General features: G+C 36.3%; 2 protein-coding genes across 4 annotated transcripts in view; both read right to left on the bottom strand.

Moving 5' to 3' along the window:
• Window positions 1-286: 286 nt before the first annotated feature.
• Window positions 287-16,042, bottom strand: METTL21C (methyltransferase 21C, AARS1 lysine; the record flags this gene model as incomplete). 2 transcript variants are annotated; one of them, XM_081128984.1, is made up of 6 exons in its annotated part: window positions 287-1,070; window positions 3,253-3,370; window positions 4,069-4,235; window positions 14,142-14,165; window positions 14,963-15,042; window positions 16,007-16,042. In XM_081128984.1, 5 exons carry the CDS (start codon window positions 15,030-15,032, stop codon window positions 667-669), a joined length of 783 nt encoding a protein of 260 aa, XP_080985110.1. In that variant the 3' UTR covers window positions 287-666. The 2 variants fall into 2 exon arrangements, with proteins under 2 accessions (XP_080985110.1, XP_080985109.1); XM_081128983.1 differs by lacking the exons at window positions 14,142-14,165; window positions 16,007-16,042 and having other exon boundaries at window positions 14,963-15,059.
• A 4,374-nt stretch (window positions 16,043-20,416) lies between these two features.
• Window positions 20,417-26,371, bottom strand: part of LOC308553242 (DNA excision repair protein ERCC-5-like) — a 28,703-nt gene continuing 22,748 nt past the window's right edge. The window contains exons 13-15 of one of the 2 annotated variants that reach the window (XM_081128985.1): window positions 26,058-26,260; window positions 24,944-25,026; window positions 20,417-23,321 (exon numbers count right to left, since the gene is read on the bottom strand). In XM_081128985.1, the coding sequence (XP_080985111.1) occupies window positions 22,737-23,321; window positions 24,944-25,026; window positions 26,058-26,260 (871 nt within the window). In that variant the 3' untranslated portion in view covers window positions 20,417-22,736. The remainder of the gene's footprint in view (window positions 23,322-24,943; window positions 25,027-26,057; window positions 26,261-26,371) is intronic. The other variant, XM_081128986.1, reaches the window with a different exon arrangement.

A 26,371-nucleotide genomic window follows, 5' to 3' on the forward strand; every position in this document is an offset into this window, starting at 1 on the left:
TAAAAGAAAAATAACTGTACTTGGCTTAAAAATAAGACAATAATTCCTCCAAAATCCCAACTTTTTATGTTTGCTTCCATTCATTTTTCATTTACTAAAGTGAAATGTCCTTGCCTGTAACCTCAAATCCACAAGCTTGATTGATTTCAGAGGTTGTGCTGAAGGCCCACCCTGCCAAGCAGAGGTGATGGACTGCCTATAGGCTGGCACTAATGAAAACCACAATAATCTAACATTTGCCATTATATTATGTACCTGCCCTTTCAGATTATTTGCAGATCCCACTATAGTCCATTTCTTTATTTCTAAGGAGAGAATCATATAAGTTTATTTTAGATATATCATTATTGAAAACCACCATTCTACAGTTATACATTAAAAATAACAATAATTGCACTATTATTAAAATGACAATAATAACAAATGATGCTATGGAGGGAGGGATAATTAAAAACAGACATTGTCCTAACCAATAAAAACATAATATGGCTTTGCCATCCTCCAGACCCACATGCTACATCTGGGAAAATCCCTATCTGGGGTATAGCAAGTGTGTGTGTGTTCCCCCTTGGGAAAGTCAGTGTTACATCAGATTATCCAGAGTTTTCTTTAAAGTCATAATCTACTAGAAATTGCCTTTGCCTCCCAAGTCTTTGTTTGAGGATATCATGCACTCCTTCGATTTTTCTTCATAGCTTTATACAACTTAATATTCAGGCTAGGGAAACTAGAAATCTCTTCCAGGTCAAACAACTCCTTAAATCTATCTACAAATTTATTTTCTTTCTCTAACCTGAATTTCATGACCCAAAGGATGATGGTAGTTTCTTTGCACAGATGGTCAAAGGTAATGAGGAGTTCTTCCAGGAAAGGATGAGCATAGACAACATCAGCCGCAAGAATATAATCAAAATTGTTAGAAGACCTGGGGAAGTTCTTGTCTAAAGCGATGCCCCAGGAGAGTTCTTTAACCTGAGGCAAGTGCTTACATTTCATTTTGGTGTTTCGGGATATATTATATTGCAGGTTTCCAAGTAATTCAGGTAAATCTGTGGCAGTCACATGTGCACCTGTGAAGCAAAGGGCAGTAGGAAAAGTAACTCTCGTGGGATAAAGTAAACAATCAGGTATCAAGCCAACATGCATTCTGCAATTCTGCACAACTGCTAGTCCCAGGAAAAAAAACTGGTTAATACAAACAGCAGAAAAATCCCTTTCAAAGGGGATGCTAGGGCAGCTTTACGTCTCCCCTTAAAAACATTTTTAGATTCCCATGGTACTTTTGCACCCCACTGCATTTTTCTGTTTCCCTGGCTTCTTCTTTGTTTTGTTGTTGTTATTTTCTACTTGTCTACTACATGCTATGAAAAAAATAATCAAGAGAAAGGGAAATTAAAAATATTTGGTACCCTCACTGAAACTACCAGACATCATTGTTGAAAAATGACCAGGTTCTTCCCTAAAGGAATTCTGAGCCTGTGAGACCAAAAAAGTGTACACAACACTGGGCATCCTATCGCTGAATAGGGAGTGCTCAAGTGGAGGAAGGAAATGGCATTACCTTCACAGTATCATGACATCTACGTTTATGCTCAAGTTTTCAGCTTGACCCCATTTTAAGTGTGAGTCTTCCCATCAAAAGATGTTTAAAACCTAGCCACAGCAGCATATAGTGCTCATACAGCCAAAGATCAGAGATGCGGAACAGAATGCTCAGATGCAGACATAAACCAATTCTGAGTTAAAAATGAATAGTGGTGGTGGTGATCACTTTCAGGAGGAAATCAGAAGGGGCAAAATTGTGGAAACCAAGAACCAATAAAATTTGGCCCTTAAAGTAAACTTTGAGCAGCAGTAGAGCCTGAAAATAATGTGTAAATAAATCTAGGATTGGTCAACTCCACATCATCAGACAAGAACAGACTAGGGTAACCAATGAGAAAGCAGAACTGGAAGAGAAGTCTAGTTCAGCCCAGACCAATTTAGAACCCATTCCTTAGCCCCAATGGCAAGTTTCTCTGGTCATTAGTTGTATTTTGTGGAAAATATTAAAATGGGAGGAGAAATATGCACATCATTGGTAGAATCGCAGAAATATGAGTCTTCAACTCTAATGTGGGTGGCTTTATCATTTTCAACAAATCTTTTTAAAATCCCAAGATAAGGAATACACCCCTATTACATTAAGTATAAAATATCTGACAATATATTTATGTCTAGAGAGGTGAACACCACTTTTTGAATACTAACTAAAGAAAGCTTCAATCTTCTGACATCTGTGTCCAGACATACAAGCATATCAAAAGGATAAACTCTTTCTAATGAAACAAATTCCCAAACACAAATTCTGCTCCTAGATAGGGAACCTTCAGGTACAAATCCAATAGTGCCTTAGACTCTATCCATACAAAAATGGAATGGTGACTTTGGAAAGCAATATCAGGACAGAGAAATCAAATATATATATATATTTGGGGAGGGCTTCAAGGGTCCTATATTTTCCCAGTGTTTAGAAAGTTATAAACTGCTAAATCTTGAATTTTTCTCAAGATTTTATAGTGGCAGGTGTGTACTTCTGAAGATAAAGGAAATCAAGACAGATTTGAGTAGCACACATCAGAAAAGGCAGCTAAATTATGGCAATGAAATCTAAACAACAACAAAAAGACTGAACTGGAGCAGGCTGAGGCATATATAGAGACCATCACACATTTAGTTGGAAAAGAAGATTCTGGTGAGAGAACAAGAGATTGCAAAAGAGGAATGAAAATGAACTGAGAAAAATTCAAGGGCAAACACATAAAATTAGAAGCAGACATGATTTCTAATATTCCTTCTTTATTCTAACAGGGGCTTTTTCATAAAAGCATAGGACTTCAAAACCCAAAAGGAATAAATGGCTACATGGAAATGTTAAAATGGGCTAAAATTTAGATAAAGAACAGAGTCAGCAGCAGTAGATTCTGCCTATACTTAGTATGTCATGCATCTCCTCTAGCAGCCAGGATGCTTAAGTGCACCTCCAAATTAGAATACATTTGTAACTTAGCATTCCATGAGAAGAATTAATACAACTTCACAGAAAAGTCTGAAAGAAACCAGTAAGGTGACTTTAAAATTGATGAAGCCCATTCAAACAATTAAGGAGTTAAAAATAGGTACAGGTCATAGTACACTGGATAATAAAAGCAGCTAATGATATTTGATCATTAAATTATTCAAACTCCAATTCAATCAAAAATACCTACTTACCAAGTAAACTTGCCACAATGGAGACAAGCCCTGTTCCAGCTCCAATTTCAATCACATTTTTGTCAACCATATTATACTGCTTTACATTTGTTTCCAGAAAATAGCATAAAACAAGGGCCTATGAAAGTTTAAAAAAGAAAAAATAATGCTTGGCCAGTAATAACAGAACGTACAATTAAACTCTATTAAATAAGTATCCCACTAGTGCTCTGACATGTACGTGTGTGTATTTGTGTGAATACGCAGATATCACTACAGAAGTACATCCTCCAAAGGCTCAACATTTAGGCTAGAAAAAGTCTTTGAGGGTTGTTGAGGAGAAAAGACACAACGACAAACATGGATTTCAGTTGCTTAGGTTTCATTATCTTTAAAAAAAGTAATTTCTAATAATAATCATTTCAAAGAAGTGTGTGGGATTGGAGCAAACAGTAGTGAAGGGTCTGCACCCTTCATGAGACAATTAGTAAAGGAGAATATTTTAGAATATTCTCCATGTTGACACTGGTAAACATTTCATTATAACTGTTTAACTTGAATGGAACAGTTAAATGGGAAATAAAATGTTCACTATTCTAAACTCTTAGGGCCACAAAAAACTCAAGTTGTAAACATTTTTTTATTAATCCTACATGTCAAAAATAGAATTAATTGGTGGAAGCAGTTTCCCAATTTCAAGATTCCTAAATTTTACTGTTGTTTGAGGTAAAAAAAATAGAACTATGAAACCTATTTCCTTTTTCCAAATAGCATATGATAATGAACAAAACTGACTGAAAATAAATGAAATGTAGCAAATTTTGCATGAAGTTATACCGATGGCCAAACGACAGCACCATAACAATCCATGGCTTCAGTAATTCGAATCTCATGACCAACAAAACGAAACCCCTCCCAGGGGGTGGTTGTTACTAGAGCTGGAATAAAACATCTTGCCATGATCTCTGCAACCACTTTCTTGTCATCATTGTCTTCTCTGTCCCCTGAAAGGAAAAGAAAAAGGCAATTGTTAACGGTTGTGTTAGTAAAACCAGGAAAAAGGAGAACCTGATAGAAATGCAATGTTCCTACTTATTCTAAGTTACTTTTGAATATTCATTGACTTTAGGTGCAATGTACTAGTAAGATGAACTATTTGAAAATGACTCATGATGTAAGCTAACATTTCATACATCAGGATGGCAACATCTTTCCAATTGCACTGAAGCTGAAATCACCACTGTCCATTCCTCCAGTGGTATGTGAAACAAATATTAATATAGTTTTTTAAAGCAATATATTTTAAGGCAGCCCAATACATTCATCCAGACAAAAAAAATACTGGTGATGGAATATAAGAACCCAAATGTTCACATTGGCAGCATTATGCAGTTTTTGTTATTTCAGTAATGTATATCCTTTATGACCTGCCTTTATTCAATAAAAAATATTTAACACCACCCAACAATATACTCTTCTATTATGGTATTATTACTTATTTTTATGTTATTATTTTGGGGAAACTCATGGCACCATAACATCCACAACATTGCATAAATTAATAAGCAACATTAACTACCAATCACTGAGCACTTTCTTCACATGTCAGACCATGTTAAATACATTGCATATATTTCATGTACTTTTTGCAACAAACCCTGTAAGATATACATTATTATTTGCACTTTTACAGATAACAAAACTAGGACTCAGAGAGCTTTATTAATTGACCAAACTCACACAACTTGTAAATAAAGGAGCCAAGAAAGAGCTCCTTTTTTTGGTTCTTCCAAAGCCTCCTCTCTAAATTATTAAAAAGATGTAATTTTGAAAGAACCTAATAGTCCCAAAGAATTTACAAACTATTTATGGAGCAAGATATATATGTCTCTCTAAGCCTCCAATTTCTTATTTGTAAAATGGGAAAGACAGAAAAACATACATCAAAAAGTGTTGGGAGCCAGCATGGCTCAGTGGGTGAGCTTCAACCTGTGAACCTGGTTCAATTCCCTGTCAGGGCACATGCCCTGGTTGCAGGCTTGATCCCCAGTAGGGGGGCATGCGGGAGGCAGCAGATCAATGATTCTCTCTCATCATTGATGTTTCTATCTCTCTCTCCCTCTCCCTTCCTCTCTCTGAAATCAATAAAAACATATTTTAAAAAACGTGTTGGAAGATTTAAATAAGATGATGCATGTAAAGTATTTAGCACCTTGTCTATAATTACATAGGAATCAATAAATTATTATAGCTTTTATGATATTTTGGTTATAAAACTAAATGATAAAACAAGATCACCATATAATTAAAAATACTGGATTATGTGATATTGAACTGTTACAATTGAAAATTCCAGTCACTCATAGAGACAGAGTAGAATGGTGGTAGCCAGGGGCTGAGAGGTGGGGGAAATGAGATGTTGGTCAAAGAGTACAAAGTTTTGGTTATGCAAGATGAATAAGTTCTGGAAATCTAAAGTACAGCACAGTAACTAGAGTTAATAATAATGTATTTTACTTAAATTTACTAAGAGAGTAGATCTTAAGTATTCTCTCTATAGAATGAGAAAATGATAACTATGTGAGGTGATGGATATACTAACTTGATTATGGTGTTCATTTCACAATGTGTGAAACATCACACATTTATATAAATACAATATTATATATTTTATATATTTAAATTATACATCTTAAATATATAACATTATACCTCAATAATGCCTGGTGGGGAGAAAATTTTATAGTTAAATAAAGAAGGGGGAAATCACTGTGGTGGAGGTTACTCAGGGATGGCTTCGTAAAGGACGTGTGTCTTGGGTTTAACCTATGATTTCCATTAATAGAGAAACTACTTATTTCTTACACTAATCCTTACAGCCCGCTGATCCTTCAAGTCTTGTCTTTGTTCTCTGCCACTTCCCTCACCTCAACACTAATGAATCCATGCTTCATTCTCTTCAGAAGAGAAGGTAGAAAATAAAGACTGAACTTTGAGCACAAAAAGGAAATAGTGTTATGAAATCAAGAAAAGGAAAAAGTTTGTAATTCTTTAAAAGAGATAGGTAGAAAAAAATTCACTTTTAAAACTTAAGCCAGAACATTTGTTCCTTGGTTGTTCCATTTACTCTTTCAACAAAACTGTATATATTGAAGGCCTACTATGTACCAGGCCCTGGGCTAGATAATGGGGAGATAGCTGTTAGCCAGACAGACATGGTACCTGGCCTCAGGATAAGTAGAAATGCACAGACACAACTGTCTGAACTTCAGTAATACATGTGGCACCTCATGACATCCCCATGAAGAAATTCTGAATTGGATGTAAGCTAGTTTTTACATAATACTCCCTAAGTACTTGGCTTTGATGCCCACCTAGATAGATCTTTCTAATAAATAGGTGTTTATAGCTTTGCTCTGACTGACATTTTTGTTACTGGTTTGACTGATGATATTGAGTATGATCACATACTGAAACGATTTGAATGTAATAGGGAATTACAGTAGAAAACTGAATGTGATACAAAATATCTTGATGGGCTGGCTATACCAGTGGATTGAACTTAATATGAAATTTGATAAAGACAAATGTAAAGTCTACATTCAGGTTGACCTATTTGTGGAGGGGGAAAAATATATGAATTTAAGTGGCTGAGAACTCAATATTACTCAAAAGTAAAATACAACTATCAAAAAAGCTAATATACCGAGGCCTTATTTTAAAATGAGGGCAGTAAAGGATCTGTTCTATTTGAAAGTGGCCAGGTCATATTTGCAGCCCCATGTTAAGTTTGGAAAACCCTATTTTAAAGTGACACTGAGAAACTGGAACAATTGTGAAGTGAGAAATCTTGACACTCAGCCATATGAGGACAGATTGGGAAAATCAGCATTTTCATCATAAAGAAGAAACAACTGAGGGAACACAAGAGTTTTCATAAATCTGAGGAAGCAGCAAATAAAAGAGATAGGAGTGTGTGTGTGTGTGTGTGTGTGTGTGTGTGTGTGTGTGTGTGTGTGTTTTCCAGAGAGCAGAATATGAACCCAAGGGGGAAAAATTACAATAAAGCAGATTTTTAACATTTTTCTAAAAATCACATCTTTTCAAAAATAAAATGACTTATCTTAGAGGCAGTAGGTAATCAGTCCCCAGAAGCTATCAAACAGAAACCAGAAGACCATTCTTTCAAGGTATTAGGGATATATCAGATGGACAAGGGCCATGGAATTTCTGATTCAATAAAATAACTACATGCCATCATGTGGAGAAGTGCTATCACAGAGATACAATGTGCTAAGGAAATGTAGGAAAGTAAAAAATAAAAGTAGGCGAAAGGAAGCCAGTAGTGGAGGAAGACGGGGCAGGGGGGAGATCAGACTTTGGAAGGGAAGTGGATGAACAGGGAGTTAGATTCATCAGCAGGCCTAAGAGATGTGTTCTAAATAACAGGCTAAGAAATTCATTTATTTATTCATTCAACAAGTATTCACTGAGTACTTACTAAATCCTGCACACTGTCTAGTGACTGAGAATGAAAAAATTCAAGGATACAGTCCTTGTGCTGGTGAAGCTGACAGATATGTAGAGAGAGAGATGCAAATAGACAATACAATGCTATATGGCAACTCTCAAAATCGAGGTGAAAGGAAAGCACAATGAAACACAGAAAAAGAACCCCATGTCAGCCTGTGAAATTAACAGATGATTTCCTGTCCTAAATTCTGTCCTGCTTAGGATCCATATAAAATCAAGTATTCCCCAAAAGAATTCCAACTTGACTACACGCCACAGGAAAGACCCGATCTAGTACCCTACTCTACCAGCACCACAAACATCGATTGACCCTTGGCAGAGATGCAGAGAAAACAAAGAAATGAAAAATTGATATTCTTCAGCAAGAGTCCCCCTCTTGTAATATATTTACCGATCTTTCTCTTTAAACAATGGCATGCACTCACATTCAGGAAGAACTATAAGAACCAAATGATATCAGTATTATGTTTTATTTGAACTTTAACTTTCATTTCACTATATTCACTTGCCTGCTAAGATGGGGTAGGGGTGCAATGCTTGCTGTGGAAGTTCTTTAGGGAAAAGCAAAGAACATTAATTGCTTCCTTGGCCTTTAGCTGAATATGCCCTCTTGGGCCTCCTCACAAACTCCTTGTAAATGCAGCACTTCTTTGACAAGTCACCTAAGATATCAGGGATTAATAGATGTTTGAGTACACTAAATCCCAGGAGCATCTCCTAAAGTTCCAGTCTTTGATATAAAAACTTTACTGCTACAAACTGATTTTGCACTTTCTTTTTTAAAGGTTAGTTGTGAGATTAGTGTTTTTGTTCTAAAAACTACAGTGTAATAACAAATAATTTCTGGTTTTTTACTGTGTTTCTAAATAAAGAGCTAGTTATTTCTTTTTAAGAATGACCATATCGTTACCTTTATAAGGAAATGAGATTTGAAGTATATGTGTGGATATATTATTATAAATGAAAATTACTTATACCCCAAAATAAAGGATCCTCAAAGAGATTTCATGAAACAATAACCACTATTAACTGCATATTCATTCTAAAAGAGCTCTATTTTACCCATTAGATATGGTAATTCAAAATTAGTTATACACCTATGATGACCACATATTATATAGAAAACATTATCATGTTGAATAAGATTTAATTGAAAATGTTTTATATCTATAATCTCTTTGTATTTAAATACTATATGAATACCACAGTCATCCCATAAGAAGTAACACTCATAAAAATTAACATAATTTTACCAAGAAGCCAAAATTTACCAAACATGGCTGCTTAAAATAATTTGTCTAGATATGTGAGATTTTAAAAGCAAATACACACATACAATTATTTCCACCTTAAAACTGTGACTGCTTTTTTCAGCATTAACTTCTACTGAAAGATTTTGAGATAATTTTAATAATAGTCATTTGTTTAAACTGAAAGACATGTTTGATATTAAGTTTTAACAGTATCACCACCCATTTCAAGTTTGAGGACAAGAACCTCTGAACTGGAATCTAATAAAAAGAGCTGCACTGTTATAAGGGTGTCCCTAATGTAGCTTTGTTGTAGTAAAAGGGAGAAATCTATGCCCCAAACATTATATACAAAGAATGTGTCCCTCAAAGTGTATGCATAGCTATTTGTCAAATATGGGATTGGATCTTGATAAGATTAATAAATGAGTAGATATTCTTTGGTTCTTAGTTATGATTTGAAGATGAATTGTCTCAAAAAGTTAATAGCATTATCATGCGATGAAATTTAATTTACATTTCTGAAAAATAATTTTTCCACACATTCTCTCTTTGTTATCTAGCACTCATGCCCCAGGACAAGTAACTAAAATCAGTTCATGCTACACAAAATGATGAACCTTGGCTTTCTTATATGAAAAGCAGAAAAACCCTGATATCTGTACCTTTAGATAAAAGCTATCTACTATAATCTTAGAGTATTATTTTATTAATGAATTTAATATTAAAACATAAATGTTAAAACAGATTGTAAATAAAATAATCAAGACAGTATTACAACTATGTTGCTATCTTGAGCTTATCTATTTTAATGCTTTTTGAACATCTTAACACCATTTCCTGCTGCAAAATCCTTGCTGATAGTGAACAAAATCTACCAGGAGCTCTTGTTCTCCTGAGAATTAATTATGAAGTGAAGATTAGCAAGATTTTGCCACATTATGATGGTGATTTTCTTAAGAGGAAAATGCAACAGGGAATTGACTTCCAAGGCTGGACTGCAGCAAGCCTTTGAAAATACAGGCTCATCTGTATTCTTCTCTTTTATCCTTTTAAGGTCAGTAACAACAATAATAAGTGGAAGGGTCAGATCACAGAAATATACCAAAAAAAAAAAAATCCTTAATAGCTATGACAAGTGAATTTAAGCTTCCATTAGAGGACTGTCATGAAAACCTGTCAGCAAAATTTAAAGTAAAAACCCCTCAACTAAATGAAAGAGACTGTCATTCAGTTGAATCTTCTATTCAAAATTGAATGTCATCACTTCTTAAGAAACATCTAGATAGAGACTAAAAAGAAAAAAGATGCTAAAGGTATTTTCAGATTAGTAAATGGTCACGAGCTAACCTGAAAGATAGAATTCTGAGTGCCTCAGTATGTCAAGGTCTTGAGTTCTTATGTTGAAACAAATTCCTGAGATCTCATAAACTTTTTTTGCGTAGATATCTGCTTAATTTCAAGAATGTACAGAGGCTAAAATTTTAATCAAGTGGATCAAATAATATTACATTCAAGAAGAAAGAAAATTCAGCTTTTACTGAGCCTCCTCAGTATGAAATTGGGGGGGGAAATTAGTTGAACTCAGAGTTTGCTGCTGGGATCATAGTGGGAAGAGATATAAACAAATGCCAGGTAAGTGCAATAAAAGAATTATTTCTAAAGTGCTATGGTAAGCATCACTGGTCAGTCAGATTAGGAGAAGCATTCTCAAGAGATGTTCACACTAAATTAGAGGGATGAGAAAGACTGCTAGGCAGAGAAGGGAGGAAGCAAAGCCAAGGAAGATGAAACATCCACCAAGGCTGAAGACAGGCTTAAAGAGCCATCAGTCATCTGGGCACTGGTGCATGTTGGGATGTTGTAGAAAATAAGCCTGAAGAAGCAGGTTGAGATCATATCTATGGGCAATGTTTACCTTTGTTTTATATGGTTAGGAGGAATCAATAAAGATCATTAGAACAAAAAATAACATGATCAAATTTGATATTTAAAAACTTACGTGTGGCAGCAGCAGCTAAAGGCTAAGTTAGAAGCTAATTAGAAGACTGATACAATATAGACAAAATATGAAAGTCTGAACTGAAGCAGCGGCACTGGGTCTAGGAGCCAAGTATGAATCTGTAAGCTTTTAAAATAGCAGTAGGCCACCTGGTGAGGCGTGGCTCAGAGGTTGAGCATCGACCCAGGATCCAGGCGATTGGGGTTCGATTCCCGGTCAGGGCACATGCCTGGGTTGTGGGCTCAATCAATGACTCTCTCATCATTGATGTTTCTGTCTCTCTCTGTCCCTCTCCTTTCCTCTCTCTGAAATCAATAAAGATATGTTTAAAATAAATAAATAAAATAAAATAGCAGTAGACCTACCAGACTTGACATTTAAACCTTACATTTGAAGACATCCAAGACAGATTGTTATATTTACGTTATTTTTATTCAATATGTGGAAAATTTATTAGTTTTATTTAGCATATACTTTATTCAGGTTACTTTTAAAACATGTAAAATGTGTTGTTGAATGATTCTCACTTTACTAATTATATGTGTTATGGTGCTTTAACTAGTATATTAAACATACTGCTTCAGATTATAGTTTGTTGTGTTTCTTAAATAGCAACAAATTACTCAAGTAAACATTCTTCTTTGCATGTTAAGGCAATATTGCTCCTAAAGCCATATTACCCATTAATCCAGCTCTATTAAAGATTTATGAAGATCCTTGTGAAAGATTTTCATGTGATATCACTAAGTAATATATTATACTTGGTCCTGAAAGGACTAAACTGACTGGTGACCAAGAAGACAAGATCATCACTAACGAGCAAATTTTAAGTCCAGCCAATAGGCTTCCATTATTATCTAATTTACTAATTCATTAATTCAAGGTATTGAGTACTTTGGCACTATGAACACAAAGATAGAGCAGCATATAAGTGCTATAACAGAAACTTAATTCAAAAATAGAAAGTTCCATGTCTCAGAGGACTCAAGAAAGAATGACCAGAGCCTTGAAGATGATGACTTTGTGAGTCATATAAGAGAGGGCAGTATCTGCCATACATAGGAAACATGCACAAAAGCCCACTGGCAAGCAGACTCCTGACCAATTTGCCAATTTGTGAAACTCTGAGAACTAGAATGTAGGATAAGTTGTGGTAGTACCATGAGATAAAACACTTTATGTCATGCTAAGAAGTCTTGACTTTATCCTACAAGAAATATCGAAACACTGAATAATTTTAAACAGAAGGTGAACGTGGCAAGGTTTAAATTTTTTAAAAGATCATGTAAGCTATGGAGAAAGAACTAGAGAGAATAAAGAAAGGGAGCTAGCCCAGGGTGGGGCGGCCTTTTCGAAGGCAGTTGTAATCATCAAGAGCAGCAATAATACAGACCTGCATCAAGGCTGAGGCTGCACACAGGTGGTGAGGGGTAGGAAAACATATGATGAGGTAAAACCAACGGGATTTAATGAAGGGCGTGAGGAAAGGGGAAATACTGGAATGATTCCAGGTTTCTGGGTAGCCAGCGAAATGGCATTGCCATAAACTGAGACAGAAAATATAGGTGGAGAGGCAAATTGGCAAAGAAAAATAATTTTTAATGCGTATTTTTAAAAAATGTGGCATGAAGTGCCAGCCACAAAGGTGTACAGCTCAGATTAAGAGAACCTACTCACACCCTGGCCAGGTAGCATAGTTGGTAAGAGCATTGTCCCAATACACCAAGGTTGTGGGTTGGATCTGTGGTCAGGGCACATATGAGAATCAACCAAAGAATGCATAAATAAGTGAAACAACAGAGAGAGAGAGAACCTGCTATGGGGAGGATAACTGCCCAATAGTGCCAGCTGCTGCCCCTTTGGCTCCTCAGAGGCCATGTTGCCCCCTAGGGCTGCCTACTAAAGCCAGCCAATTGCTGTTCCATAGAGGACACTCCTCTAGTGAGCAACTTTTGCTCAGGGACTCCCATCTGCCTGTCAGAGACTTTCTCAGAACTATGTTGCAGTCTGAGTCTCTTCCTACCCAGCCTGTTCTCGCTCTCCTCACAGGTGTCAGACCCGAGTCGTGACCTGAAGGTCTCCCTGATTACTTGGGTTCCTTCTTTACCCTCCACAGACATTTCCCCCATTAAATTCCTTGCACATTTAATCCCATTTTTGCATGTTTTCTTGAAGGAGCCAAACTGACACAAGGCAGTATGTAGGATGTCAAGTAAGCGCTGGGGGCAGGGTGGGTAGGGAGAATTTAGGAGTTATTGTGCACAGGAACCACTGAGCGTTGGGTTAGGATGAGCCTGCTCCAAGAGTGCAGATCCTAAAGAACACACCACTAGTTTATAACACATTGCTACAAGTGCTAACAACTGGAGATGTGGCTTTTGGCAAGAGGTAGACAACATAAGATATTTGGAAGAATGTGGATTATGTTTTAAACAGCTTAGATTATAATCTAGTGTTAGAAACCATAGACAGAGGAGTTTTTAGCATCCACCATAGTCCTAACTTTAATCTGTGTGCTATAACTAAGTGACATTTTGTAATTCTAGGATCTTCAGGCCAATGTTGAAATAGAAGAACTGGGCTGTGGGTTTGCTCCATCCTTTCCAAGCACAAGATACTAAGTATAAAAGAGTTAGGACAGGACAAGTCAACACCCGTTAGTACTTGAGAACTGAGTGTTCCTCTGGTTAGTGGAAGTCTTTCCAACAAAATGCCCTCTGACTCTACCCCAATAACAGACACTTAATCTCCTTAGACTGTGCTGTGAACATGTTTTTAAAGTTTTACTTGGCTATATAGATGATTATGGGGTGTGACTGTTCATATTGTAAAATATTTTAATACTAGTTCTGTCTCAACCTTACCTTGAACTTCTTTCGTTTCCTTCGTAATTTGCCAAATTATCGTACACACAGTCGATACCAAGTGTTGTTGATGATGATGTAATTGTATTCATAAACTGCACAGAAATTGCTTCTTCATTCAAATCATCTAAATGTAAGTGATTACAACTTTACATGTTTAGGTTTGCAAAAACCACTACGGTAAAACCATTAGTGTTTAAGCCACATGGGCTGCCAACACTGGGCATACACCCAGCTCTTGTGGCCTAGAAATATGCTCACCTAGGTAAAGGCCACCTGGTATGCCTGAAAGAAGAAAAAATAGGACTGTAGTTCTTAGAAAACATCCACAGTGTGTAGATAAAGGAGAGAGAGAAAGAAGCCAAAATAATAAAATTTATACTACAAAAACATGTTAATAATTCTTCTAGTCTATGTCAAGAGTGTATGTCTGCACTTTTTATCTCAAAATAATGGGGACAGTTATATTACATAATCCGGGCAAAGTCACATTATTTAAGATGATGTAAAAATGGTGGGTCCATTTCAAATAACTACACTGGTAGTAGAATTCAAACTTAAATTACCCTTTCATCAAGAGGCCAATTACATTATATATTTGCCTTTACCTAATACATCAGAGGAACCATAAACAAAGGCTGGGAATGTTTTTATAGTCTAAAATAATCTTTCATTAAAGCATTAGTAAAAACATGCAGTTTTACATAAGACTTTTTACCTCTCTTACAATCTTCTTATCTGAAATGAAATAACTCAGAGATCATAATTATGTGTACAGCACTTGGGAAAAGAATTATTCCACTTTTGCAAATTAAAAAATATTTAGCAAGTCTATAATTTATTGTCTTCAACATTATGTCTAACATATCATCAGGACCATAGGTATAGCAGGAAACATTAAACATTCTTAGAGATATTTACAGGTTAGGAAACACAAGCCTAGATAATAATATGCAATTGATAAAAGTCCTAGTTCCATTTAAAACATTAATGAACACCAAAAAGGTAAAGTTCTATATTCTGTTAATTGTTTGTCATCTTACAATTAGTCAAATTACATAAAGGAACATAAAATGATTTACCTTTTTGAGCTTCTGGGTCCATTAAGTGATGAACTAATGGATGACTATATATTGATGTTTTCTTGATCATTGCTTGAAAACTAGGCAAATAATACATTAAAATAGCAAATGGTAGCAATTAATTCAAAATGTGTTTAGTGCTTTTATGTTTACATAATGAAGTTTAACTTCAAATATAGAGGAAAATGATATTAAAATCATATATTAATACATCATGCTTTAAGGAATACCATGGAAACACAATCTATCTAATACAAGACAAAATTTGAACAAAGGCTTCAGAGTCAGACATTTTAGAAGCTACTGGAGAAAGAAAACACATTCCTCACCAGAGACTAGCTCAGCTATCACAAGAAAAACATCTTTACATTGACTAGTTATATAGCAATCCTAAAAGGTAATTAAAGCATTGGGAGAAAATGGGTTCCATTCAATGTAGTAAAAACCATAGTATTAATCTAAAATAAATCTTCCTACATGGCAATAAATTCAAAGTTCACCTTGTTCTCATCAATGTGTCATTGGCACGTACCCAACGTCAAATAGCCCAACTGCCAAATGGTCTTTTGAGTAGCTTCTAATTTAAAGAATCCATACCATCTCAGCAAAGTAAAACTGAAGAAAGTAAAGTATTTCATGCCTCTCAAATAGAGCATATCATGTGAATAAGCTTAAACAAACTATTATTTCAACTTTGGAAAGCAACAATTTGATGTCTTATATCTCAATTTTGAGTCATATAATAATCACTGTACTACCATGAATTTAAATAGCACTCCTTTCTGTCAAGGCTCCCAAAACATGTTTCACAGCCACCACATTTTTCTCTACAGTAAGTTAGAAGACAAATTATTTTCCCTACAGTTTACAAATAAGGAAAAACCAAAGGTTAAATTACATTCCTGAGGTGACATGGCTAAACAATAGTAAAAGTGGTCACACATTCTGTTCCCAGTTTAGTTTCTCTTCCATTATAGAAAGCAGTCTTTATTATACGTATCTGTCTGAAGGTCAACATATACTAAATGTTAAGTCTGGACATACCTAATCGAGTTAGCTGAATTTCTGGTAGGTTAAAAAGTATCATCCACAACTTTTGTTTTGCTGATGAGACCTCTGATGGTGCCTGAAAAGCCAGCACCAAAGCATGCAGTTTGCTACTGTACGCACTGGCAACAAGTCCTTGAGTCCTCGCAGAAGGAATTAGGATCCTGACAGCTGCAGCTCAGTCTCCGGTTATACAGCAACGAGGTTGGAACACCCGTGAATAAGGGGCCTGAAGAATAGTAGGAATATTCCATGTGAGTGTCTCATGAACACAGCTACAGTTAATAGGTGAATGAATGTAAACCACTCCTGCAAGTGACTGAAGATTATTTGGGTGAAACGATCCATTTTTAAATTTTGATGCCAAGAGTTATTTAAGCCTCTTCAGTTGTGACATTCTAAGAGACGGAGGCCACTCATTTTTCATGTCACCTGTCTGGGTGTAAGCATCATTTTTAGAATCAAACAGCCACACCAGAATGTTTTTGAATGTGTGCAGCTGTGCTCTGGACACAGGAATCCAATTACCAGGATTCCTTCCTGCTCAGAATAGGAAAGCTGAGGGTTCTATCCACCTGCGCACCTGCACATGTACATGCAGAGTAGCATCTAAGAGTACATATAAATGTCCCTGTTCACTGAAAATCTCTTTAAAATTAAATTTTTGGGGTAACATTGGTTAATAATATAATTTTCAGGTGTACATTGTAATTCAACATCTGTGCCCTCCATTGCATGCTCACCACTCGAAGTCACTTCCTTCTGTTGCGATACATTTCACCCCCTTTACCCTGCACCTCAAGCCCCTTTCCTCTCTGGCAACCACCATTCTGTTGTCTCTGAGTTTGTTTCTATTTATTTTGTTAGTTCACTTGCCTCTTTTTGTTTGATATTCCATGAGTGAAATCATACTTTTTTCCCCTCTTCCATCTGACTTATTTCATCATATGGCAGTTCTAGTCTTAATGAAGTTATCCTTCATAGTAAGCTATTATAGGTAACAAAATCAAGCAATGTTGTAAAGTTAAATAAACCTAGGAGTGTGATTACAGCGCCTAAAAAATATTTTGCATATCATAATGTATACAAACTTGAGCTGCAGTCACATTACTATATTGGACAGGACTAGTGGTCTGGGAGCCCAATTTCAGTTATTCCTGTCAATAATCAACTTGTGGTTTTAAACATTTATTTAATGTGCTTCTTGGCTTCCTCATCTATAAAACAGGGTTATAAAAGGAATAAAATATATATTTATGAGATGAATATGGCAGGTAAAAAACATTCTGCAAACTGTAAAATCCTAAAGAAATAAAATTTATTCATACCTAGTTAATTCTAGGCAGAGGACACTCTCTGGCTTTTTTTAAATTTTATTTTTGTTTAAAATATTACATATGTCCCTTTTTCTCCCCAATGACCCATTCCACCCTGTCCCATCCCCCTCCTCAGTCCCTCTCCCCACCATTGTCCGTGTCCTTGGGCTCTGGCTCTTTTTTAAAACAAGAATAAAGACTCATTTGGTGAATAAAAATCACTTACCTGCCTTTTTCAAGGAAATATTTAAAGGATTATGAAACCTCACTACTGGACTTCTTAGGAGGCAGAATCCCTAAACCAATCATCTAAACCAGTGATTTTCAAACTTTTTCATCTCATGGCACACATAAACTAATTACTAAAATTCTGCAGCACAGCAAAAAATATTTTTACCCATCTGACAAAAAAGTATAATTTTTATTCATTCACACTGGATGGCTATTATGTTGGCTGTCATCATTTTTTTACTTGACAATCTAAGAAAAAAGAGGTCAGTGCCCCAGACTAGTCAGGTATAGCATGTTTTAAAAATTCTTGTGGCACACCAGTTGAAAATCAGTGATCTAAACTGCCATGATAATGATTAATTATATTGTACTGGGTGTGTGTTTTTTAAGTTTCCTTTGATTTGTTTTGTGCGTGGTTTTTTTTGTTTTTTGTTTTTTATTGTTCAAAATATTACAGATGTCCCTTTTCTCCTCCATTGACCCCTTTCACCCCACACCCACTCCCCACCCCAGGCCTCCACCACATTATTGTCTGTGTCCATGAGTTATGCATATATGCATGTAAGTTCTTTGGTTAATCTCTCCCCACCCACCCCCACCATCCCTCTGAGATTTGTCAGTCTGTTCGATGCTGCTTTGTCACTGAATCTATTTTGTTCATCAGGTTACTGTGTTTAGATTTCACATATGAGAACATGTGATGTTTGTCTTTCTCTGCCTGGTTTATTTTGCTTAGCATAATTTTCTCCAGGTCCATCCATACTGTCCCAAAGGGTACAAGATCCTTCTTTACAGCTGCATAGTATTCCATGGTGTAAATGTCCCACAGCTTTTTTATCCACTCATCTACTGATGGGCACTTGGGCTGCTTCCAGATCTTAGCTACTGTAAATTACGCTGCTATGAACACAGTGGTGCATATATTCTGATTAGTGTTTCAGGATTGTTAAGATATATTCCTAGGAGTGGGATCACTGGGTCAAAAGGCAGCTCCATATTTAATTTTCTGAGGAACTTCCATACTGTTTTCCATAGTGGCTGCACCAGTCTGCATTCCCACCAGCAGTGTACCAGGGGTCCCTTTTCTCCACATCCTCGCCAGCACCTGTCATTTGTTGATTTGTTGATGGTAGCCATTCTGACAGGTGTGAAGTGATACCTCATTGTGGTTTTAATTTGCATCTCTCTGATGATTAGCGGCATTGAGCCTTTTTTCATGTCTGGGCCACCTATATGTCCTCTTTGGAGAAGTGTCTATTCAGGTCCTTTGCCCATTTTTAATTGGATTGTTTGTCTTCCTCTTGTTGAGTTGTATGAATTCTTTGTATACTTTACATAGAGACTTCTGCCTCCAGCTTTATGGATCTTATAGCTCTGCTTATATTGAGAATTAGAAAAGATTTTAAATTCTCTCTCTCTCTCTCTCTCACACACACACACACACACAGCTGAAGGTATAAGAGAGCTACTAAGACAGACAATTTCATACTTTTGCTGATTATAGGTGTAAAGAGGCTGAGACGCCAAAGACAGGACAACATGGAAGGATGCCAGCAGACTTAAGGCAATCACACAGAACTGGGAAGACAAAAGAAGTGTTTGGAGCTGGCAAGGCAGCCAGGAATTGGGGGTCCATGATCCCAGAAAGGGATAGAGAACTAAGCCTGACATGTCACTCATGATATTCAAGATATTTGCTCAGTAAGATGTTTAGGGCAAGAGGCAAATTTCCTAAGCATAAAGTGGGTAAAAGCAAAGCAAAGCTCAAAAGAAACACCTAGCTGTCAGTTGGTACCCCTGAAAAACTACTTTTTAAGAAATGGGGGTGGGGAAGTAGAAGATGGAGCCTTACAAGGACTGCAAACCAGTCTTGAATTCACTCAGTTCAGATCAGAGTGAGGTGCTCTTACCCTCTGCTGCCTGCCAGAATACCTTCTGGAATCCTCTCTAGAGGAAGATCCAGATCATCTATAAGTTTTAATATACAATGTCCAGCATTCAGTCCAAATTTACAAGCCATACCAAGAAAGAGACAGTAGAAACCCAGAGGTAACCCAGATATTGGAGTTGTTTGATACAGACTTCAAAGTAACGGTGATTAAAATGTTCAAAAATTGCCCGGCCGGGCGTGGCTCAGTGGTTGAGCGTCAACCTAGGATCCAGGCGATCGGGGTTGGATTCCTGGTCAGGGCACATGCCTGGGTTGTGGGCTCAATAAATGACTCTCTCATCACTGATGTTTCTATCTCTTTCTCTCCCTCTCCTTTCCTCTCTCTGAAATCAATAAAGATATATTTAAAAAAAAATGTTCAAAAATTGATGACAAGAATTACATCAGAACAGGATCTCACTCATATATGGAATCTAATGAACAAAATAAATTGATGAAGAAGACAGATACAGAGATACAGAGAGATAGAACCATAGAGCAGTCGGACAAATTTCAGAGGGAAGGTGGGGGTGGGGAGTGGGGGGAGATTAGTCGAAGAACTTCAATGCATATATACATGACCTGTGGACACAGACAATAGTGTGGAGAAGACCTGGGGGTGGGGCGGGGGTGGATGCCAGGTAGAGGGGATCAATGGGGATAAAAAAGGGGGACATTTATAATACTTTCAACAATTAAGAAAAAAGAATTACATCAGAAAACTGGAATCTATAAAAATGAGTCAAATAGAAATGAAAAATACAATAAATGAAATAAAGTGCGCAATAGATGAGCTCTTTAACAGCAAATGTAGAGAAAACTAGTAACAATACTAATGAACTAAAAGATAATTTTGTAAAAACTATACGACGGGCATCATCCTAAGTAAGTTACAGGCATACCAACTTGATTTGAATAACGACACTGCTGTTTGTTTTAAACAGGCAATTTATTTTATAGGTAAAACAACACCTTGAATTTCAAGTTAGAAGATTTGGGTTCAGACTACAACATTTTCATACTAGATGGTGAATTTGGTAAAGCTGGTTAACATCTATAAAATGGGTTCTTCCCTTGTAAATGGATATGCCTTGGTCACAGGGTTAAGAGAAAAAAAGACAGAATATTAAACTGTTCTATAATTACTGTACATATGGCATAAGCTACTAACAGTCCTGCATATCGCTCCCCCGCCCCCTTCCCGGGTACATGGCCCAGGTAGAAATGACATTTTTTAGTATTTCTAGTATATTCTGATTATGATCAGTTCGTGAATGGGAGTAAAAGCGATTTTTCTACCACCTTCAACATAAGACATTCTGCTTGCCCTAGACTCTGGTTCTTTCCTCTTCCAGGAGGTAGACATGCAGATCTAACAGTGACCCAGTATAGACCACTCAAGTAAGACAGTAGTCTAGGTAGTGGCTGAACCTGAGACCTGAGTGACTTGTAGTCCACACTGCATTACCAGCTCAGATGAGCCAGACAACTGAGTCAGAGATAAATAACGTTTCTGCTTATTCAGGCCACGGTATATGATCATCTCTGTTACAGCAGCTTAGCCTTCATGTCAGCTATTACAGTGCAAAACAAATGTAAATTATCGATCAAAGAAAACAAAATTATTTTTTTTAGCAAAACTATTCTTCTACTGCCCGGCCAGCATTGCTCAGCAGTTGAGCATCGACCTATGACCCAGGAGATAGTAGTTTGATTCCCGGTCAGGGCACATGCCCTCGTTGAAGGCTAGATCCCCCGTAGGGGGTATGCAGGAGGCAGCCCATCAATGACTCTCTCAGCACTGATGTTTCTATCTCTCTCTCTCTCTCCCTCCTTCTCCCTTTCCCTCTCTGAAATCAATAGACATATTTTTAAAAAACCCAAAAACTATTATCCTACCTACAAACATATGTGGAAAACTCCCCATTTATAAGTAGCTCTGAGAAATGAGAATATAAAAAAGTTAATTTCCCCCTCACCCCCAAAAGTGTTCTACTTCAAATACCTCTAGAGAAAAGAAACATTAAGACTTGAGAGTTTACTTACATGGAAGTTACTGTTGACTTTAGAAGAAGGCTCCTAGAGAAGACTGACAGAAGCAGAAGACATATTTCAAATTAGAAAGGAGAAAATAACGAGCAAAGAAAAACAGCAGCTATAGTCCGAATATTTGGGGAGTGGGGCTCAAAAGTAAATACAAATGAGAGCCTATAGAATGCAACCAGGAGTCACTCAAAGATTGTTGAAAGGGAAGGGATTCATTTGTATTTGGTTTTCATTGGTGAAGATTTTCAGCTATTTGAAGACTGAGGGAAGGAAATCAGGAAAGATGGAAATGCCATAATGCCGGAAATGACACAGACTTGTGAAGAGAGAAGCCAATGGCCAAAGAACCCAAGCTCAGAGTAATTGGTAACACTATCCTCAAATTGTTCTTAATGCTAAGCATCCAGAACTTTGGGAGTTTTTATTGTGAGAGGTCTCAGCAGGAGGAATCACAAACTAACCTTGACTGGGCCGCTCTGTTAATAATAAACGTCTGGAAGCCACTCATAAAGTTAACCCACCTACACTGATTCAACTACAGTGCTGAGCCCTGTCCCCAAGCCCCCCACTCCTCCAGACACATTACACAGAAGTCAGCTTGGGACAACCAAAGTACTTTACAAGCAGAACATGACGGTACAGAGGTTCCCATAGAATTAATGCTCACAGGTAGAATCATGCACCCCATTTACATTTCCTGATCACAGCAGACACACTCGTCAAGTATGCTGCAGCAGTGAGGTGCCCTCCTGCTATCCTTTTAAGTGGACCCTGAGGGAAGTGGGAAGCAGTGAATGACAAGATTTTATGTAGCTGGTATAACTGCCCTGTTGTGAAATGAGAAATAAGGATATTTTTCCCTCATCTAGGTTGGAAAGTCAGAGGGATGTGTATTGAGAGTGAGTGCTAATCAATATAAATCCTTTTTCCTTTTTTCTAATGTCATCAGAAAGCAGCAGACATTGTGTGACAACAGAAACATGAACAAAGCCTGTGAATACACGGAAATATTCAATGAGGTAAAAAAACACTAGAAAAATGTAACATATTGAAAAAGAAATACACGCCAAGGTAAGCATTCAGATTTTTTAAAACCACACACTAAATACAAAGACTGTGCAGATATATTTAATTTTATTATTTCCTCACAACAAATTTCTTACACAGTGTAAGTTGTGCCCAATTACAGAGAACACATGTTAAACTAGGTTTTTCTCTTCCTTCTTCTTGTGCTTCTCTGTTTCCTCTTGCTCCCAAACACAGATCTGGCAGTCACCAGGACTGGTTTTGTTTTCCCTCTATCATCGTCACTAGAGCTGCTTGTAGTGGCACTTTCGTCCCTTACAGGATCAGGTTTCACTGTGTTCTGCAAATCTGAAGACCTGATTTTTGTCTCTCCAGCTGCTTTTCCCTGCTGCATGCTCATTAAAGATGAACACTCTGCATCCTCACTTGAGGATGCACCAGATGATTGTGAGAGGTAGGCTTCCTCCAAAAACCCACCACATTTACTCTCCGGTTTAGAATTGGAAAGCCTCGTTCTTTTCAGGCTTGACGACTCTTTCCATTTATTTGCTATGCTTCTCTTCTGGGTCTTACCTTTTGCCTTATCAGGGAACTCAAATTCTTTCTCCATGGCAACAGAAACTGCTTCTATTTCACTGGCTTCTTCTCTTTCTTTTCTCAGCATACATGTCACAGCTCTGCTAAGTCTCTGGCTCTTAATACCCTTAGCATCTTGTTTCTCCTGTTGAGCTAATCTAAAGAAAGAATCAATTCGGAGCTGGGTCTAAAAAATAAAATAAAATAATAATAAATCAGATAAGTAAAGTTTCTAAGGCAAATCTGAGAGTCCCACTTTGATCACTAGCATTAAATGACCCTTCAGAGAACACTAATTCATTGTCTCTCAAACGCCAGTTCTCTCCCAAGTGAATCACTAACAGTAAATTTTACTTTCCAGATCATATTTAATGTAATACTTGCATCACCTCTGTCAACTAACTCCTGTCCACATGTCAAATAAGAAATCCCTTCCTAGGTACTCAAAGAAAGTTAAATATTTTACAATAGCCAAATATATCATCTTCTTTTGGAGGAACAAAATTTCATGGTATCTGTTCCTAAATTCCACTATCTCCTTCTTTTAAAAATATTATCACCATACAAAACTTTTAGGAGGCAAATTCACAGTATTATATATTAAGAGTCATAAGCATATTCATGCCTTTTGTTCATCAAGTTCACTTTTAGGAAGACACTCTTTAAAAAGTTACATTTGGCAAAGTTTTATGCCTAATGTGCATAACAACATTATTTATGAAAACCTGAAAATTAAAGGTCCACTAAGTGAACAGAATCAGTGAAGTTAAATCCCTGATAAAATGTAATCTGGTGATTTGAAATTATGAAAATTATGCAATACACAGAAAAAAAATCTTACATAAATAGGTGGGGGTTAGATATATTAAATTGCATTTATGTATGATAAATATATGTAGGACGATGAGGAAAATTTTAAAAAACACTAAATGTTAACATCTATATTAGAAGTATATAAGTAATTTTAATTCATATATTTTTACTTTCTAATTTTGGGGATATAAACTTATATTAACTTCTACAATGAAAGGAGGAAAACATATTACAACAAAATTTATCTTAAACTAGGGAATAGTAATCAGTCACTAATCCAACTAGGCTCCTTTGTCTGCTGGTGTACAATATTCCCAGTACAGAAAGTAATCAAAAAATGGGAATTGCTTTCTGGAAATGTATCAGTTTTATGCTTTTTCAAAATTAACTGACCTAATGGAAAAGGATTTCACTTAAACGTATTTCTTACAGGATATGGCCTCATTTCTACATCGATGGTTTACTTAGATGTATGTTTTGTGTGTTTTTTCTGGGGAGGGAGAAGGTTTCTGTATGGGTAGGAACATCCTCATGTATAAAACAAGGCACAGTTACCTACACAGGGGAACTGAGGACCACACAAAGTCCTCTTCTGTCCTCACACATCTCTCCTGTCAATATACTATAATGACTGAACTTCTACTTTTGATGATTCCTCCGTAGAATTAAAGAGGGTTAAGCCATTAATGATCAGAATTACTTTGGACTGGACACTTCCTAGACTTGTTAAAAGTAAAAATAGCTCTAAAAGGATAAAATAATTATAAACACCTCAGTGTACAATCCATTATAAGACTGTTTTGTTTTTTTTCAAAGAAAGAATGAATGAAGAGCATACAGGCCCTAAAGGTGACATTAGAAAATGAAGACAAAGTCCAATTTTTCTTTTTTTGTTTTCTCCTGTTTCATTTAATCATTTAAAAAATGTATGTTACAGCCCTAATATAAAAGAGTAACTCTTTATCCTGAACTTGGGAAAAGAGCCATCACGATTACCTGCTGGGCGTTCAGTTGCTTTAATACCGGAAACAGAGACTCATCTGTCTTTGTCCTGTTCCAGCCAAAATACCGCTGACAAAATATGCAGGCAGTTAAGACACATACACATTTCTAAAGATATTTAAACAAGTAATAAATAAAAAGGCCCAAAAATCCATCCTTGATTCCATTTTCCATATCTCCAAAGATTCTCATATTTATAAAGATTAGAAGTGGGAAAAGGAGTAACAAAACAAATTACTTGAACATAATCATCTGGCACTATGTTCTTTTCAATATACTCTAAGAGAAAAATTATCCAACTCTCATTTGGACATCAGACACTCATGACTATGAAAAAAGGTCAACACAGAATAAAAACAATTTGCAGATATCATACATATTTCTTTGAAAGAAAAAAACTGTAGTTAGATTAACTCTACTCCAAACTTTAAAACATCTAATCAAATGACTTTTTGAATACGAAGGAACATCAGTAATAAAAAAAATTATCTTTCCATTCTTTCATGTTGTTATATCTATGAATTCTATCACTTATTTCAAAAAAGATCCTCTTTAAAACTAAGGATATTATTCACAATAGCTAAAATGTGGATGCTACCCAAGTGTCCAAGAGTATTATTCAGCCTCCAAAAGAAAGGAAATTCTGATACATGCTACGACATGGATGAACCTTGAGGACATTGTGCTCAGGGAAATAAGCCAGTCACAAAAGACAAATCCTGTATGATTACTCTTATATGAGGTACTTAAAATAGTCAAAATCATAGAGAGAGAATGTAAAATGGTAATGGTCAGGGATTAGGGACAGGGAGTATGGGGAATTATGGTTTAATGGATATAGAGTTTCAGTTCTACAAGATGAAAAGAGTTATGGGGATGGATGGTGCTGATTGTTGTACAACAATGTGAATGTTTTAATATCACTGAATTGTACACATAAAATGGGTAATAATATGTTATGTGCATTTTATCATTAAAAAAAGAGAAAGGAACTAAAAGGGGTGACTTAGACAAATGGAATATTTGGAAAATCCAAGTTCATATTTCATAACTTTTAAACGAAACACGAATTTGGCTCAATGTTTCTTTATGCTTTAAGTAAAAGGATATTCTCTAATTTTGTCAAGATCGGGTTTCCCCCACAGAAACGATCCCCTGGAGTCATCCACCACAGGTTTGAGGTAAGCATCTGCAACGGCTGGGTTAGGAAAGCCAGGTGTGAGTTGCAATTTCCGTAACTTTTTTTTCACCTTGGTGTCATAAGGATTAGGTCTTATCTTCTTATTTTGTTGAGCTTCATGCCACCACTCTCTATAAGGCAAAGGAACAAATCTTTATAAAGCAGTAAGACATTATAGTAGATGCACTACAGACAAAAACTCAATTTTGAATGTCAAAACAAATCCTATGACCTACAGAATA

Source organism: Miniopterus schreibersii (assembly GCF_964146895.1).
Source record: "Miniopterus schreibersii genome assembly, chromosome: 2".
NCBI lineage: Eukaryota > Metazoa > Chordata > Mammalia > Chiroptera > Miniopteridae > Miniopterus > Miniopterus schreibersii.